General features: G+C 41.8%; 1 protein-coding gene across 8 annotated transcripts in view; it reads left to right on the forward strand.

Moving 5' to 3' along the window:
• The window catches only part of SFXN1 (sideroflexin 1), a 39,862-nt gene that overhangs the window by 17,705 nt on the left and 7,176 nt on the right, over window positions 1-14,981 (forward strand). For 2 of the 8 annotated variants that reach the window (XM_058848588.1, XM_058848586.1), the window contains exons 2-9: window positions 830-930; window positions 8,798-8,972; window positions 9,575-9,745; window positions 10,684-10,782; window positions 12,083-12,158; window positions 12,723-12,808; window positions 14,083-14,210; window positions 14,719-14,768. In XM_058848588.1, the coding sequence (XP_058704571.1) occupies window positions 8,809-8,972; window positions 9,575-9,745; window positions 10,684-10,782; window positions 12,083-12,158; window positions 12,723-12,808; window positions 14,083-14,210; window positions 14,719-14,768 (774 nt within the window). In that variant the 5' untranslated portion in view covers window positions 830-930; window positions 8,798-8,808. Of the gene's footprint in view, window positions 1-812; window positions 931-4,249; window positions 4,415-7,661; window positions 7,766-8,797; window positions 8,973-9,574; window positions 9,746-10,683; window positions 10,783-12,082; window positions 12,159-12,722; window positions 12,809-14,082; window positions 14,211-14,718; window positions 14,769-14,981 lie in introns of those variants that run through there. The other 6 variants (XM_058848589.1, XM_058848590.1, XM_058848591.1 and 3 more) reach the window with 6 other exon arrangements.

The following is a 14,981-nucleotide window of genomic DNA, read 5'->3' on the forward strand; positions in this document are numbered from 1 at the left end:
TCTGCGACCAGTCCGCTCCACAGGGAGCCAGCCGCCCGTGTTGCTCTGTCCCTTCACAAGGGACCAGTCCCCCGTGTCGCCTCGGGCCCTCCGCAGACGCCCAGCCCCATCTGTCACCTCTGTTACCCCTGCAGAGGCCCTGATCTGTTTGTAGAGCGCTCTTCCCTTCTCAGGGGTCCAGCCCCGTCTGTCACCTCCATCCCCTCCACAGGGATCCAGCCCCGTCTGTCACCTCCATCCCCTCCACAGGGATCCAGCCCCGAATGTCCACTCTGCCCCTCCACAGGGATCCAGCCCCGAATGTCCACTCTGTCCCCTCCACAGGGATCCAGCCCCGAATGTCCACCCTGCCCCTCCACAGGGATCCAGCCCCGAATGTCCACCCTGCCCCTCCACAGGGACCCAGCCCCGAATGTCCACCCTGCCCCTCCACAGGGATCCAGCCCCGAATGTCCACCCATCCCCTCCACAGGGATCCAGCCCCGAATGTCCACTCTGTCCCCTCCACAGGGACCCAGCCCCGAATGTCCACTCTGTCCCCTCCACAGGGACCCAGCCCCGAATGTCCACCCTGTCCCCTCCACAGGGATCCAGCCCCGAATGTCCACCCATCCCCTCCACAGGGGCCTAGGTCTGTGTGTCCCCCCTGTCACCTCCCCAGGGTCCCAGCCCCATGTGCCATCCTGTCCCTGTGGAAGCAGGGCTGGATGCTGTCACAGCCTCCTCCTCCTCCTCCCTGCACACATACCAGCTCCCTGCTTCCCCACCCACTCCCAAAACCTGCCCCTGACCGCTCGCTGTCCCCTGAGCAGAGCTGTCTGTGTCACAGGGATTGTGTGACAGCGGCACAGATTCCAGGCCTGCAAGAGACAAGCCTCCCTGCTGCAAGATCATCATTTCCAGGGGAGGAACACACCAAATAACTCCAAGGTCAGGCACTTGGTAGTCAGAGACAGAATTTTAATTATGAGTATTAATATTTTTAAAATTTTATTGAATTATAAATAATCTATTGTTATTATACTGGTGGGTGGGGTGAAGATTGGCTTTGTACCAATGTGCAATTAAAATATCACCTGGATGGAAAAAGATACACGAAATAGTGAAAAAGTATAGAAGAGGGCTGTGAACACACCTAAGGTAGAGCCAAAGCTACAGTTTATTGGTGAGGGTTAAAACACAAGGAGCAGAAACAAGCTTGAAATAAGAGGTTTCACTAACCTTGGTTAGCAAAGGAGGTTTATTTTCCTTAATGTAGAGATGAACACGTGCGGTGTCTCTGGACGTGCCTCGTGCAGTGGGAGGGGAGGTGGCAAAGGAAATCTGGCAGAGCTGAGCTGGCTGCAGGGATCTCTAACATCTGGAGCTGACTTTAATGCAGAATGATGAAATTTCTGGTCAGGTTACACACCAAAGATGGCTCCTGTTTTGAGGAGAGAGCCCCAGCAGCAGGCTCATCTCACCCGGGCTGCTGCTTTTGTTGCTAGGCTACAAGTGGGATGTACATTTATAAGCAAAAAAAAAAAAAAAAGATTAAAGAAAAACCAAGCATCTTGTGGTGTTGCCATGCTTTGCCTTCTCCAGCATTCCATTTAGGATTGCAGTAGGAAAAATCATAGTGCAGACAAAGATTTAATTTTTTTTCTCTGGTGCTTTAAATAGGCATTTCACTGGTAGAAGGTGTTTTGGGAAAGAAAAACTTGGCAAGTGGCTTTAACATTTGGTGTAAGTACATTGCATCAGACTCCCAGTCATCAGCTGTGCTGCTTATTTCAAACTGTGGCAGCAAATGTACTGCAAATAGAAGAATACCACTGCTTACAGACCCTGATAAGTCTCACATGTGCTCTTTTGCCACCACACAAAAGTGTTTTTTTCCCCAAAAAGTCTATTAGTTCTTCCCATTTGAACTAATTAACTGCCATGACTGACATCCCTGGAGAAGGCCTTGTGTTCCTTTCTTTGCCAGAGCAATTAAAACATGGATTTGCCTTTCCGCTGTTGCTTTGCCAATGTGTTATAGTTTTAAAGTAGAACAGGTCACTTTTTTCTAATCAGAGAGTGGTTTATTTCCTGTCTTTTCTCCTGAGCCGACATAGCAGCCCTTTGGGTGGGCATTGTGGAAAACTGGGCATTGGAAAAGAAAAATCTTGAGTTTGTTCAGACAAAGGAGCCCCAGAAAAGGAACAATGTGTTACTTGAGGAATAAAGAGGCCTAGCAGGACCCTGGAGTATTTCTCTATCAAAGCGGCATGGGAAATGTTCCAGAAGAACTCAGCTCTGCAAAAACAAGCAGCCACGGGCACTTTGCTTTGCAAAGAGAAGGAAGAAGAGAGGCTGTTCTCCTCATTTTATAGCAGCAGGTACTTTTCTCAACCTCAAGGTTTTCCAGGCTGCATCTCATTTCCCAGAACAAGGCACTGACAGCTGGACATCAGGTTGTTAAGGGACTGCTTTAAAGGATGGAGATGTAGGGGCCTAAGTGTGTCAAATCTTATTTTTGTCTCTCCCAGTGAGTCTGCACATGAAGTATCAGCAGCACCTGTCTCTAACTTTTGAGCTATTCCTATTCTAAAGAATCGTAAAGGATTCTGTGAAGAAAGAGGTTCTGCTGTTATCTTCTATTTTTACTGGGTTTTCAGGGAAAAACCTCACTCTTGTTCTTTAAAAAAAATTATTTAGTTGCCTCTAGAAGATTTTGTGAATCATTATCTGACCTGATCACCTTTACCTCACCAGAACTTACAGGTCTGTGTTCTGGTAAAGGACACCACAAAAGTTAGACCTTTCTGTCAGCATTTGTGCAGGCTGTTTGGAATTCTGTTTTAAACTGGATTACCCTGCTCATCCCATGTTTTGTAACAGAAGGTTGCAGGTTGCAGTTTGGGAGTTGGGCACCAAGAAGTCAAATGTCACAGTGAGCATTATCACAATTATATCTGCTCTACTTCTGGATGTGGAATTCTCTTTAGACTTCTCCCTGGGTTCACAGTTACGTCATCATGAAATTTCCTTTTCTGTCACTCTAGTCCCAGTTTTAGCTGATACTGTAAAGAAACTGATGAAAATTCTTAATTTTGGAGTGGAGTTTTTCAAGGCTCGGGTTAAAATACAAGGTGTCAGTAACATAAGAAAATATAAATGGTTCCAAGGAAGGTGACAAAGCTGCATTTCATCATTTGTGTACTGCTGCATGAATTTAAGTTGCCCAGAATTTCCCAGATCATTTTCCCATTTGGAGTATTCAGTCATGCAGCGCAGTTTAAAATAAGTGATCAAATATCTTCATTGTTCAAAATTGAGTGAAATAAATTAAATAAGTCATTGCTACTCTTCTAGCAGTTGCTTTGGTTTGAAAAGTAGATGCATGACCTTCAAATGTGACGTTTAAAAGATGAACTTTGTAAACGAACAGCAGAGAGTTGAACTCTGGATAACTCCTGAATCTGCATTTTGTATAATTGCTGCAACTGCTGCTGCTAACCTTTAAACAAAGTTTAAAGTCTTCTGCTGTTGCTGGTTCTGTGGAAAATCTAAATGTAGCCTTTGTACCAAAACTGTTGATCAGACTTTGTGCAGGTTTTGTATGTAGTTATTATGTTAAGGGAGGCCACTCTCACTCTGAAGGCCTTTATTCCCCCCAGTTAGTATTAAACTTTAGAGTGTGAACTGGCAGATGATTCCATCTGATCAGAGAGGGCAGGAAATTTGCCATGGGCAGGGATATCCACCCCAGGGCCTGTCCAAGCTGGCCTTGGACACTTCCAGGGATCCAGGGGCAGCCACAGCTTCTCTGGACAACCTGGGTGCCTCATCACCCTCACAGGGAAGGATTTTTTCCCGATATACAATCTAACCCTACTCTGTTTTGAAGCTGTTCCCCCTTGTCCTGTCATTCCAGGCCCTTGTAAAAAGTCTCTTTCCATCTTTCCTGCGAGCTCCCTTCAGGTACTGGAAGGCCACAAGGAGGCTGCACAAACCCAATTCTCTCAGCTTCTCCTCGCTGGAGGAAAACACAGCCATGTGTTGAGTTTTCCTCTATGAACTCACCATCAGTTATGACTCTGAGAATGTGGCACATAGGAGGAGCCACACATGGATAATCAAATCTCTGTGAGGGTGCTGGGGAGACAAACAGTGCCAAAAAATGTCCTGGTCACGGGAATGCCACCCCCCAGTATTGTTCAGTCACTGGAGCGCAGCGGGGCCGGGGTTTGCCCGGCACAGCTGATGCTCAGCCAGACAATCCTGCAGCACGAGGCTGGATTTAGCTGCTCCTCTCCATGGGCACTTTGGATACAGCTGCTCTAGTTTGGAAACAGAAGGGGTTTAGTGATATGAATGTGCCAGAGAGCATAGTCCGTCCTTCATTGCTGATTTAATTTGCTGGGGAAAACAGCTGCAGGGTTTCCAGGTACAAGTGGTTCTACTAAATGCCTTCCTAATTGATTTGTTATGTGAAATAGTGAAAATATGGAAAATTTTCTCTCTTACTGCATGTTTTCCATGAGAGGTGTTAATTGTTTGACTGTGTTACGATGTCATTCATTATCCTTTCCAGTACTGCTGATCCTCCTGTGTGAGCATAACTTCAAAGTGACATTTCAGTATGGATTATTTCAACAACTGATGTGTTTGTAAAATTCATTTTGTTTCCCAAATCCCTGTTAATGGCTTTGTTTGTGGAGAACAGCAATTGCCTGGGCAATTTTGCTGCTTCCACCTTAAAATTCAAGGTGCTATTGATTGAAAGTTTTATCCTATTTCAGGATTACTTGGTATTTTCTGGATAGCAGCAGGTGGAACAATAAATTCAGGTTTTTACATGTATAGGCACCTTAATTAATTAATTGTTAGGTAGTTTGCCTTCATTAGTTGATTGTAACAAAGCAAATAGTTTTATCTTTATTGTTTTTGCTTTCCAGTTCCCTTTGCAAACATTCTGCTTATCTCAAGGTTCAGATGGATTTATTTAAATTTTATTTAATCCTAACGTCCTTTATTTTTTCTGTATCCAATTCAATTACAGATAATGAGAACTTAAATCTTGGGCACACTTAGTACAGATAGAAAATTAGATCACTGAAAGTAGAGGAGCTCCACCCTTGACAAAGCATTGTAGTTAAAATAATAATTAAATCTTAAGTAGTTTTATTACAGTGCTTTTATTATTGAGTATCTGAATGGATTATGCAAACAGCAGCACCCCTCTGAAATTGTATCTGAAAATTAAGGAGACAGGTAGGTAAAAATAGTGTTGCAGCAACTTAAATTGAGGGTGTTGCACCTATATCTTGGAGTTTTACAGTCTCACTGTTTAAATAAAAAGTGAAACTAAAAAAAGCCATCTAATTTATGATGATGACTCTATGGCTGTTAGACAACATATTGATGAAACCATTTTTGTACAGTCACCACTTTTACTTTACAGATGGACATTTTGTTTTATAAGAGGATCCCTTTGAAGTATATCAGCATTTTATTAGCTTATGGTTTTGCTTTATGGGATTTATTTCCCTTTTCAGCATTTACTCATGTGGTCTGATGAGTCACAAGTAGCATCATGCAGTTTCTTTAAAACAAGAAATGGTGCTTTTGTTGTAAAAATGTTTTCCTGGACAACTTCTAAGTTTTCAAGACAGAAATTCCCTGGTTCTCTTAGGCACTGTTATAACAGGTCTGTGATTCAGAGTCCCGTGACTGGCAAACTGAGCCACCTTTTTTACCTCTCTGCAAGTTTGATGCATCTCCAAAACATATTATTCTCATCTTTTTCACACTCCCTTGTGTGTGTGAGACATCTGCTCTTTCTCTGTGGGCATTGGTGGTCTGTCCAGTTTATTTAAGTTCTTTAGAACAGCATTGTTCTTACCTGCTAAAAAGACAAGTCAGCCACATCATTGAGAGAATAAAATGGGTTTGTGTACTTAAATAGCTGTCACCTAAAATTTAAACCCCTTTTTCTAGGAGATTTAACCCTTTTGCAGCTGTCTCACCCCCCACCCCCCCCCCCCATCCTCTGCAGGATTGAATGTCCTTTATTAAGATTAGTAATAGTGAAGTCCATATTCTCTATTCCCATCTTTCTCAACAAGACATTTCAAGCATGACTTTTTGTTGAGGCACATGAATTAATGGATGTTTTCCATTTTCCTGCTAGGTTGCTTTCTCCTAGGTTGCTTTTGCAGCAGCACTAATCCTGTTTTGTAGATTTACAAGGAGAAAGAGAGACCAAAGCCTGTGCTGACCTGTCTCTGGCTAGGATGGGTAACAGCAGGAGGAAAAGGCATGGAAAAGTCTGGGAAATCTGTTCCAGGGCTCAGGCATTTCCCAGGGCAGAAGTTGTGCCTCCTGTGCTGGGGGAATTGCTGGGCTCAGTCCCTGCCCGTTCCTCTGCTGCCACTGCCAGGCCTCCAGGACAGAGCCTGGGCCCTGCTCAGACCCTCCCTGCACCCAGGGACCCCCAGGGACACCCAGGGCTGAGGTCCCTCTCTGCTGGGGCTCCTCTCCAGGCTGAGCAGCCCCAGCTCCCTCCAAGGAGCTGCTCCAGCCCTTCCTCAGCTCCACAGCCTCAGCTGGATCCTCTCCTGGAGCTCCAGGTCTCCATGTCCTGAGGATCCAGAGCTGGACACAGCACCCCAGAGATGCCTCAAAGGGTTGAGCAGAGAGGCAGAATCACTCCCTGACCTGCTGAAAATGCTCTTCCCAGTGCACCCCAGGATCTTGTTGGCATTCTTGGTCACCAGCATGCTCTGCTGGTCACAGAGAGCTCACTGTCCAGCCAGACTCCAGAGCTGCTCTCCAGCAGGTCACCCCAGCTGTGCAGCTGCAGGGGTTCATTTCCCTCCAGTACAATCTTTCTGCTGCATTAGTTTCCTGCCAAGGTAGTAAATTCCATCAGCACACCTGGGTCAAAGAACATCAGAGCAGACACGGAGTAGATAAAGTGGGCAGGGGATAAAGACAGGATGTGAACGTGTTTAATGTCCTGTGTTCTGTACATTGCCCTTTTCTGATTGTTTCAGACTGAGACAATCCTGAATTGAACCATCTGCAGGGAAGGCAGATCCTTCATGTTTTGATTTCTTTTTACTGAGGGACTTGGGCTTGTGGACAGGGGTATCAGAAGTAAATAAAGGGAATTCCCAGAGAACCCAGTAGTGTATATTCTAGTCAGAGTGAACAGAAAGAATTATCCAGAATGAAAAGAAAGCAGACGGCTTCTATGGATGCAGTGCTTTTTTCAGCATTCATTAGACAGCTTTAACCAGATTATCATAAGCTATCCTAAAGCAGCTTTAATCTTTCTTAATGAAACAGATAATTTAATTAGAAAAACATTTACACTTGAACTTTCCTGCAAATAAGGGAAGCAGTCACAGAACAGCCCTAATGTCCTGATTTTTATCTTTATTTTGCTGGAAAAGAGGGTTTGAAGAAATGAGTGTACTTGCCTTCATAGGGTTTTGCAAAACCAGCAGTTCCCATTTTAGACCAGAAGATGGACTATTAATTCACAACACAGCACTGTTTACAGGAGGGTGTTTTTAATGGCAAAGTACTAAGAAAAGGAAAGGAAACCTAAGGAGCATCTCCTCTTGAGATACTGTGCATGAGAAATCTGTTCTCCAAATCTGTCCTGAGTCTTTTTTCATTTCCAGGATCTGTGTTCATCCTGCAGTGTGCCTGGTTGAGAGATATACACATGAAAATAATCCTTCTAATAAACAGTGCTGTACAATAATGACCTTAACAGTGAGGAAATGTGAGTGTAAAAAGGGGAAAAGATTTGTTTCCCCTACTGTACCAGATTTATTAGCATTCTGGTATCACAGAATCACAGAATGATTTGAGTTTGGAGGGACCTTAAAGATCATCTGAAATTGGACCTTTATTTATAAATATATAAATATATAAAAATGGATTTATATAGATCCAATTTATGCCATTTGAACAAGCATTATTGGGAAGAGGATTTTTTATTTCACTGGTAGTTGAATATGTTGCAGAAATTTATTTTAAGAAAGTTACAACCCATGTACTTGTGCTATGGAGGGACTGTCCTTTTCCATTAGATGTTGAAGTAAACTTAGTCATCCTGAAGTAATTTTTACTTTTCTGGGCTTTATGCCCCATAAATGCACAACTCTGTTAATTCAGTGTCCTTCATTGTAGTTCTTTAACCATTTTTGAAGTATCATTAGGAGATCTGGTCATGTGTTCATAATGTAGCAAATTGTTGCATTATGTAATCTTTGTTTTGTTAAAACGTGGATTTAGAGAAACAACATTTATTAAAAAAAATTGGTGGGTTTGTGATCCTAATTTTTTGATTTGTTTTGCTATGCTAGAGAAGTTAACTGGATTTTATTTAATATTTCATCTGTCACTGCACTTTATAGCACTTCAGGCATCTCTTGAAATAGTTTATTTCTCATTCCCTTCAATACATTATCTTCAACAAACAGTAATTCATCACTGAAGTAAAGCACTTTCTGAATATTGTATATTGTTGTTTGGTATGTCTGTTTATTAATAAACTTCTGTGCTTCCTTTGCATCTGCCTCATCCTCAGGTATTTGTACAAATGCAATAAATAATGTATAAACATTTTGGGGCACTGGACACAGAAGCATTTCTGTAAACTTAACCCTTTAAACCTGTGTTCTGCAAATTCTTTGGTGTTTGTTCTCTGGGTTTTTACTCTTAAGTGTGGCCACTTTTCATCCTGCAGGTTCTAGATGCATTAGGAGATGAGTGGAATTTTGAATTGCAAATGTTGATGTTTTCTTGGCAGAGCTTTTGAAGATGGCAGCAGGTATCCCATTAGATATTAATATCAAGGAGCCCCGATGGGATCAAAGCACATTTATTGGACGAGCCAATCACTTCTTCACTGTAACAGACCCCAGGAATATTTTGTTATCTGATGCCAAACTGGAAAATGCAAGAAAAATTGTGCATGATTACAGGTATGACATTGACTACTTCTACTACTAACCCCAAAAAGTCCAAGTCAGTGATAAGTGCATGATGATATATTTAAAAGGAAATGCTTAAAACACTGTACTCACTGCAACACTTCCAATTCCCACTTCAGAACTTAAAACCCTTTTCTTTTTAATCAAATTTGCTAATGGAAGTTATGTCCCTCTTAAGGGTTCTGAAATACAGGATACACAGAAGTGCCTAATTCTGAAAATAGTTAATATGACAGCAAAGCTTAAAATTTCCTCTTATGTGTACCATTTGGAGCAATTGGTTTCTTAAATACTCTCCAAGTGGATTTTCATGATTTCACACTAATGACCTCAGAGATTTTGGCTCTACATTTTAGCTCTAAAACCTAGTGCAAGTTTGAGGAAATTGACTCAGCCAACATAATCACTGCTGGGAGTTTTAATTATTTTTATTTCATCAATCCATTTAAAATCTCCACAAGCTATCAGAGAGTCTCAATTAACTTAGGGTGAACAACCCCAAATCCTCTGATGCCACATTTCTCACGGGAGTTTGCAGAATTTTATAACAGTTGTGCTTTTTGCTGTTTTCTTGTTTCTTAACCTGTCCTAAGGCAAGGTATCGTGGCACCTGGCTTGACAGAAGATGAGCTGTGGAGAGCAAAATACATCTATGATTCAGCTTTCCACCCAGACACTGGGGAGAAGATGTTCGTGATCGGCCGAATGTCCGCCCAGGTCCCCATGAACATGACCATCACAGGCTGTATGATGACCTTTTACAGGTGAGAGATGGCAGTCAAACACATAAAACGTTTGCCTGTGAATTAGAGAAGCGAAAATCAATGTTATTGTCAGAAGAATTATTGTAATTATTTTTGTATGTGAAATTTTGCTTCCTTTCCCTCTTCTCTCTCCTCATTCCCTCCCGCTGATTAATGGTTCTTTCTGAGATAAGCCCTTAGCCCTTCTCCTTCACCATCCCACTTTCCCTCAAACTGGGAAATGTTCCAAAATCCCATCTGTGTGGAGGACAAGGAGAAGGAGATCCCTGGGACTTTCCAGCCTTACTGGCATGCAGGATGTTCTGTCTGCCCCGTGAGTACTCAGAATGCTTTGATCCATTGGTTGTGGAGTTTCTGCAGCTCCCCTGTGATCCCTGCATTTCCTCAGTGGTTCTGGAATTTCCAGGACAGGGAGCCCACTGAAGCAGAGCCAGTACTCTCTTAGCAGCCTCAATGCTAGAAACACTTTTTGACACAGGATGCAGGAACTGGTGGGAGCTCAGAGGAAACTGCAGCAGCCTTTTGGATGCTGAGATTGTACAAACTCCTGACACACACACCATTTTTGGGTGGTGTTTATAAAACATGGGTGTGCTTTAAATTGCAATCAAGAATATGAATCAAACCCCCAGCACAGCTGCCCATTCCCAAGCACTACCTCCTGTCAACTGCTTGTTCTGTTATTATCTGTAACACTTAGAAAAGCTCTCTACCTTTTCTTTGCATTATTATTCAGGTTCAAAACTAGTTGATTTTTAAGTTCTTCTAGAATAACTCTGACTATCAAGTCAGTATCTCACTGACTGTATTGTTTCATTCAAATAAGCAAGAACTTCTGCATGGTTACTGCTTGCTTTCTTGATTTGTCATCATTTTCTCATGCTGTTAATTCAACTGTGAATTTAATAATAATAATTACAATTGTTTCTCTTCTCAAGAACGACACCAGCAGTGCTCTTCTGGCAGTGGGTCAACCAGTCCTTCAATGCTATAGTAAATTACACGAACAGGAGCGGGGATGCCCCAATCACTGTCAGGTCAGGCACTGAACTTCATAATTCTGATGAGTTTAGAAGTTGCTCTCTGATGTACTTGAATGTTATTGGGCATTAAAGTTTGAGTTGGGACAGGGATAAGTTTTTCCATTTGTACTAATTTGATATGCACAGATAAGAAGTCTGAGAATGGCAGAGCTGAGAACTCCATTTCTGCCATGAGCACACCTTGATCAAGAGCACTTAACAGTGCAGAATTTAGCAGGAGTCTGTATTTCAGGGCTCAGTCAACTATTTGCAAGTTTTCCTCATCAGTTTGGTGTCCTACCAGGATATTTCTAAGCTGATATTTTATGGGGGCCTTTAGTTGTGTCACTGTGCTGTCACCTTCTCAGTGCTAGCACACACCACACTGAGGGTTCATTTACAAAAAGAGATTCCTTCCACTGATCTGTGCTTGTTTCTACTTGATGTCTAAAAAGGAGACTAAATAGATGCAGAAAGCAAGGAATCTGAAACTCAAAGAGGAAAAATTTAGGTTAGATAAGCAGAAAAAATATTTCCTGTGAGGGTGGTCAGGCTCTGGCACAGGTTCCCAGAGAAGCTGTGGCTGCCCCTGGATCCCTGGAAGTGTTCAAGGGCAGGCTGGATGGGGCTTGGAGCAGTCTGGAATAATGGAAGGTGTCCCTGCCCATGGCAGGGGGTGGAATGGGGTGAATTTTATGGTTCCTCCCAATCCAAACCATTCTATGATTCTATGAATAGAAAACTGGAATTGCATTACTTGACTTTCTGGTTTTGGGGCTGACTTGCTTAAAGATGTCTGGGAGCAAACTGTGGATTCCAGCATACAGAGACACCTCCTGGCTGGGAGGTATGTAAAGTGTGGTTTGGGGCAGGCTGGGTTGGAGTTGAGTGTTTGCAGCATAGCTGGTCTGCCATGTACGTGGTTTGGTATGGTTGATTTTAATTACTTTATAGACATGGCCTTGGAAATGCAAACTGATTTTACTAGGTTAAGCAATTAGGAAATTAAATAAAGAACTAACCCTTCAAGGTGTTCATTCAGATACGTGAGAAAATGCTGAACAGGCAGCAATGCACAACCAGCAGAACCTGATTCAGTATTACAATGTGGCTTGAATATGATTTTTACTGCTGGTGAAATAAAAGTGTTTAAATCAGCGTCCCATTTATATCTTCCATCCCCACCTTATTGCAGTAGCACAAGAAAGCCTGTTTAACTTCTGGGGGAGCATAACTACGTGGGTAAAATTTAATTGTTTTTCAAAGTGACACCAATGTAGCTGTGCATGTGCAAACATTTTCATTTCTGTTTTAGGCAGCTGGGAACAGCCTATGTTTCTGCCACCACAGGTGCTGTTGCAACAGCCTTAGGACTTAATTTACTAGCAAAGGTATTGCTGGTATTTTTTCTATTCTTACTAAACTGTGATGTTGTGTGAGAAGCTCACAGCTCATTTCTCCTCTGGTGTATCTGTGTCATGCACAGCTCTCACTGTGGAGTTGTTATGGCTGCTCCTTTCTTTAGATCCCAACTTTATTTTTTCCCTGTGGTGATGGGTTTATGCATAATTGTCAAACAGCCCCATGTTTGCTTCAAGCAAACATTATTCTATCTAATAAGGTGCCTTTTTTCCAGTTTCTTTTTCACCTTTCAAGGCATCTAATAGCACTTGAAAATTAATTCGAGTTGTTGTAATTACACTTCCCTGTGATGCTACTAAATTCAGAATGGTTTTGCCACTCTCCTGCCACTGCTGACTCTGGAGAGAAGCATTTATGCCTCATTTCTTGTTTGAATCTTGTTCTACCTCTGCCCCAGCAGTGAGTTTTCAGTGAATTTTAATGTAAAGGAAATAAGTCTGGTCTGTCATTAGCAGATGAAGCATTTCAATAGAGACAATGATTATGTACATTTTTATTTTCCTTTTTTTCCCCCCTCTCTGTGTGTTTTCCAGCGCGTCTCACCTCTTATAGGGAGGTTTGTTCCTTTTGCTGCTGTTGCTTCTGCCAACTGCATCAATATTCCACTAATGAGACAAAGGTAGGAAAAAGAACAAAGATCACTCATGCTGGAAGAAAAGATGTTGTTCAGTTGGTACATCAGCAAGTTACTAAATAAAGCACATTTTGTATCTTTAGCTTGTTTCAGAACCTTGCAGAAACCTCAGGCATGAGGTTTTGACTGGTTGTTTGTAGCAGGTATAAAATAGAACATGCTCATTCTCTTCAGATAAATATCCAAAGAGTTCTTCAGTCTTGGATCTCAGAAACCAATTACCAGTTCCTTCAAAACTTTGATCAGAAACCAATTACTGATTCCTTCAAAACTTTGATCACATGGACCTTTGAATACCAGCTACACTTTGGAAAAACAGAGTAATTTCAAAAATGGTGTTTGAAATCCCACCTGCAGAACTTAGTCATAGAAGTCAGGCTCTGCAGTTCTGTTTAATCATCGAGGTGACAAAAATATGCAGGTTTTCAGAAGCAAACTTCCTTTCTGTGCTGTGATTTGACTAAGAATAAGAATAGTACTAGGGAAAAGCAAATTAAAAGCATCCTGTTATAAACACAAGGTTATGGGCAGAAAAGGGAATATTTAGATTTTGTATTTATGGTGAAAGTTGATCTGTGGTAGTATTTTATCTCGTATAAAATCTGAAGAAAAGAATAAAGGCAGCCCTCAGGATATCTGTTGTTCTCTCTGCTTCTCCCAGTATGAGTTTAACACCTAACCCTGCACTTGAGCAAAAGATCTAATAGAGAATAATGAAGTTACAGAAACAGTTTGGTTTGTGCCTCCTTTTATACTTTCAAGTATGTTCTTCGTGGTTGAAATGACAGCTCAGACTAGAATGCCAGGGGAGAATTTTCACAGAGCCTTCTGTTTCAACTCAGTGAAGATAATCTTCCTGTGTTCCATGAGCTGTCAGATAGGACAGACTCCACTTCCAGAGCAGTCCAGAAAATTCCACTTTTCTGAATTAATGTGTAAAGGGACCTCTTCCTTCAACACAGAAAAAGCACATTTCCTTTCTTCCCCCTTGGAATGCTGTGACCAGACTCAAGCAGCAGATTGCTGTTAGAAATATTCAGTTGGTAACTTCTCAACATGTTTTTCCTTGATCTTTCTCTGCCTTTGGAAAATTTTTTTTGTGCCAAGGCATGTTACAAACAGATTCACTTAGAAAATAAAATAAAACACATCATTCTTAAAGTTGATAGTTTTAAGGCACAAAGATAATATGACAAAAAATGGTGAAAAAAATAATTTCACATCCATCACTGCTTTATTTTTTATCCCTTACTCAACAGGGAACTCCAGTTTGGAATTCCTGTCACAGATGAGGATGGAAAAAGACTGGGTGATTCATCCAAAGCAGCTCAGCAGGCAATCACCCAGGTGGTGATATCCAGGATTCTGATGGCTTCTCCTGGCATGGGTAAGGATAAGTCCTGTGCTGTCCTGATTATCAGTTCCTGCTGTGAGAAGGAGATTCAGTTCTATCCAAGTGATTTTCCTCAGGGTCCAAATTACCTTGCAGTTCCCCAGGCAGTGTTTGCCTTTCTGTTAAGAACTTCCCCAGGGAAATGTGGAAACATCCCTTGTGTTACACTGAACTGCAGCAGGAAAGCTCCTGGGATGCTTGTGCAGAAAAGATACAGATAGCAAAGGAATGGGAGCAAATTCCACTTGCTTGGAGTTGGTTTAGGTTCTCTGTAAGTGTCAAATAACTGAACTCAGGTTTAGTTACATTTGAAATTGCAGGTTTTGCTTATTGGGAGAATTCACCTTTGTAAATACCAATCCAGCTGGCAATGTGAAATGAAAATTCAGTGGATGACAAAAGGCTGTGAAAATTGTATCATGGTATTAGTTCAGCCAGAGAGAAAATGAAAACACAGTGTCTTTCTCTCCAAGGTTAATGCCTTTTTTTATCTTATTTGCAGCAATTCCTCCCTTCATAATGAATACCCTGGAAAAGAAAGCCTTTTTAAAGGTTAGTCTTAGATAATCCATCTCTGTTAATATTTTAATGAATTTTAAATACTTCCTGAATCTTCATATTTGCCTCCCAAACACTGTGGGAGGACATCCCTGTAGAGCCTGCTTTACAGCTGTCGCTTTCCTTCTGCCTTTCTTAGAGATAACTTGGTTCTTTTTGTCACAGTGCAAGGTAACATTGAGAAAACAGGAACATTTGTGTTACTTT

The sequence above is a fragment of the Poecile atricapillus genome, chromosome 13, assembly GCF_030490865.1.
Source record: "Poecile atricapillus isolate bPoeAtr1 chromosome 13, bPoeAtr1.hap1, whole genome shotgun sequence".
NCBI classification, from domain to species: Eukaryota; Metazoa; Chordata; class Aves; order Passeriformes; family Paridae; genus Poecile; species Poecile atricapillus.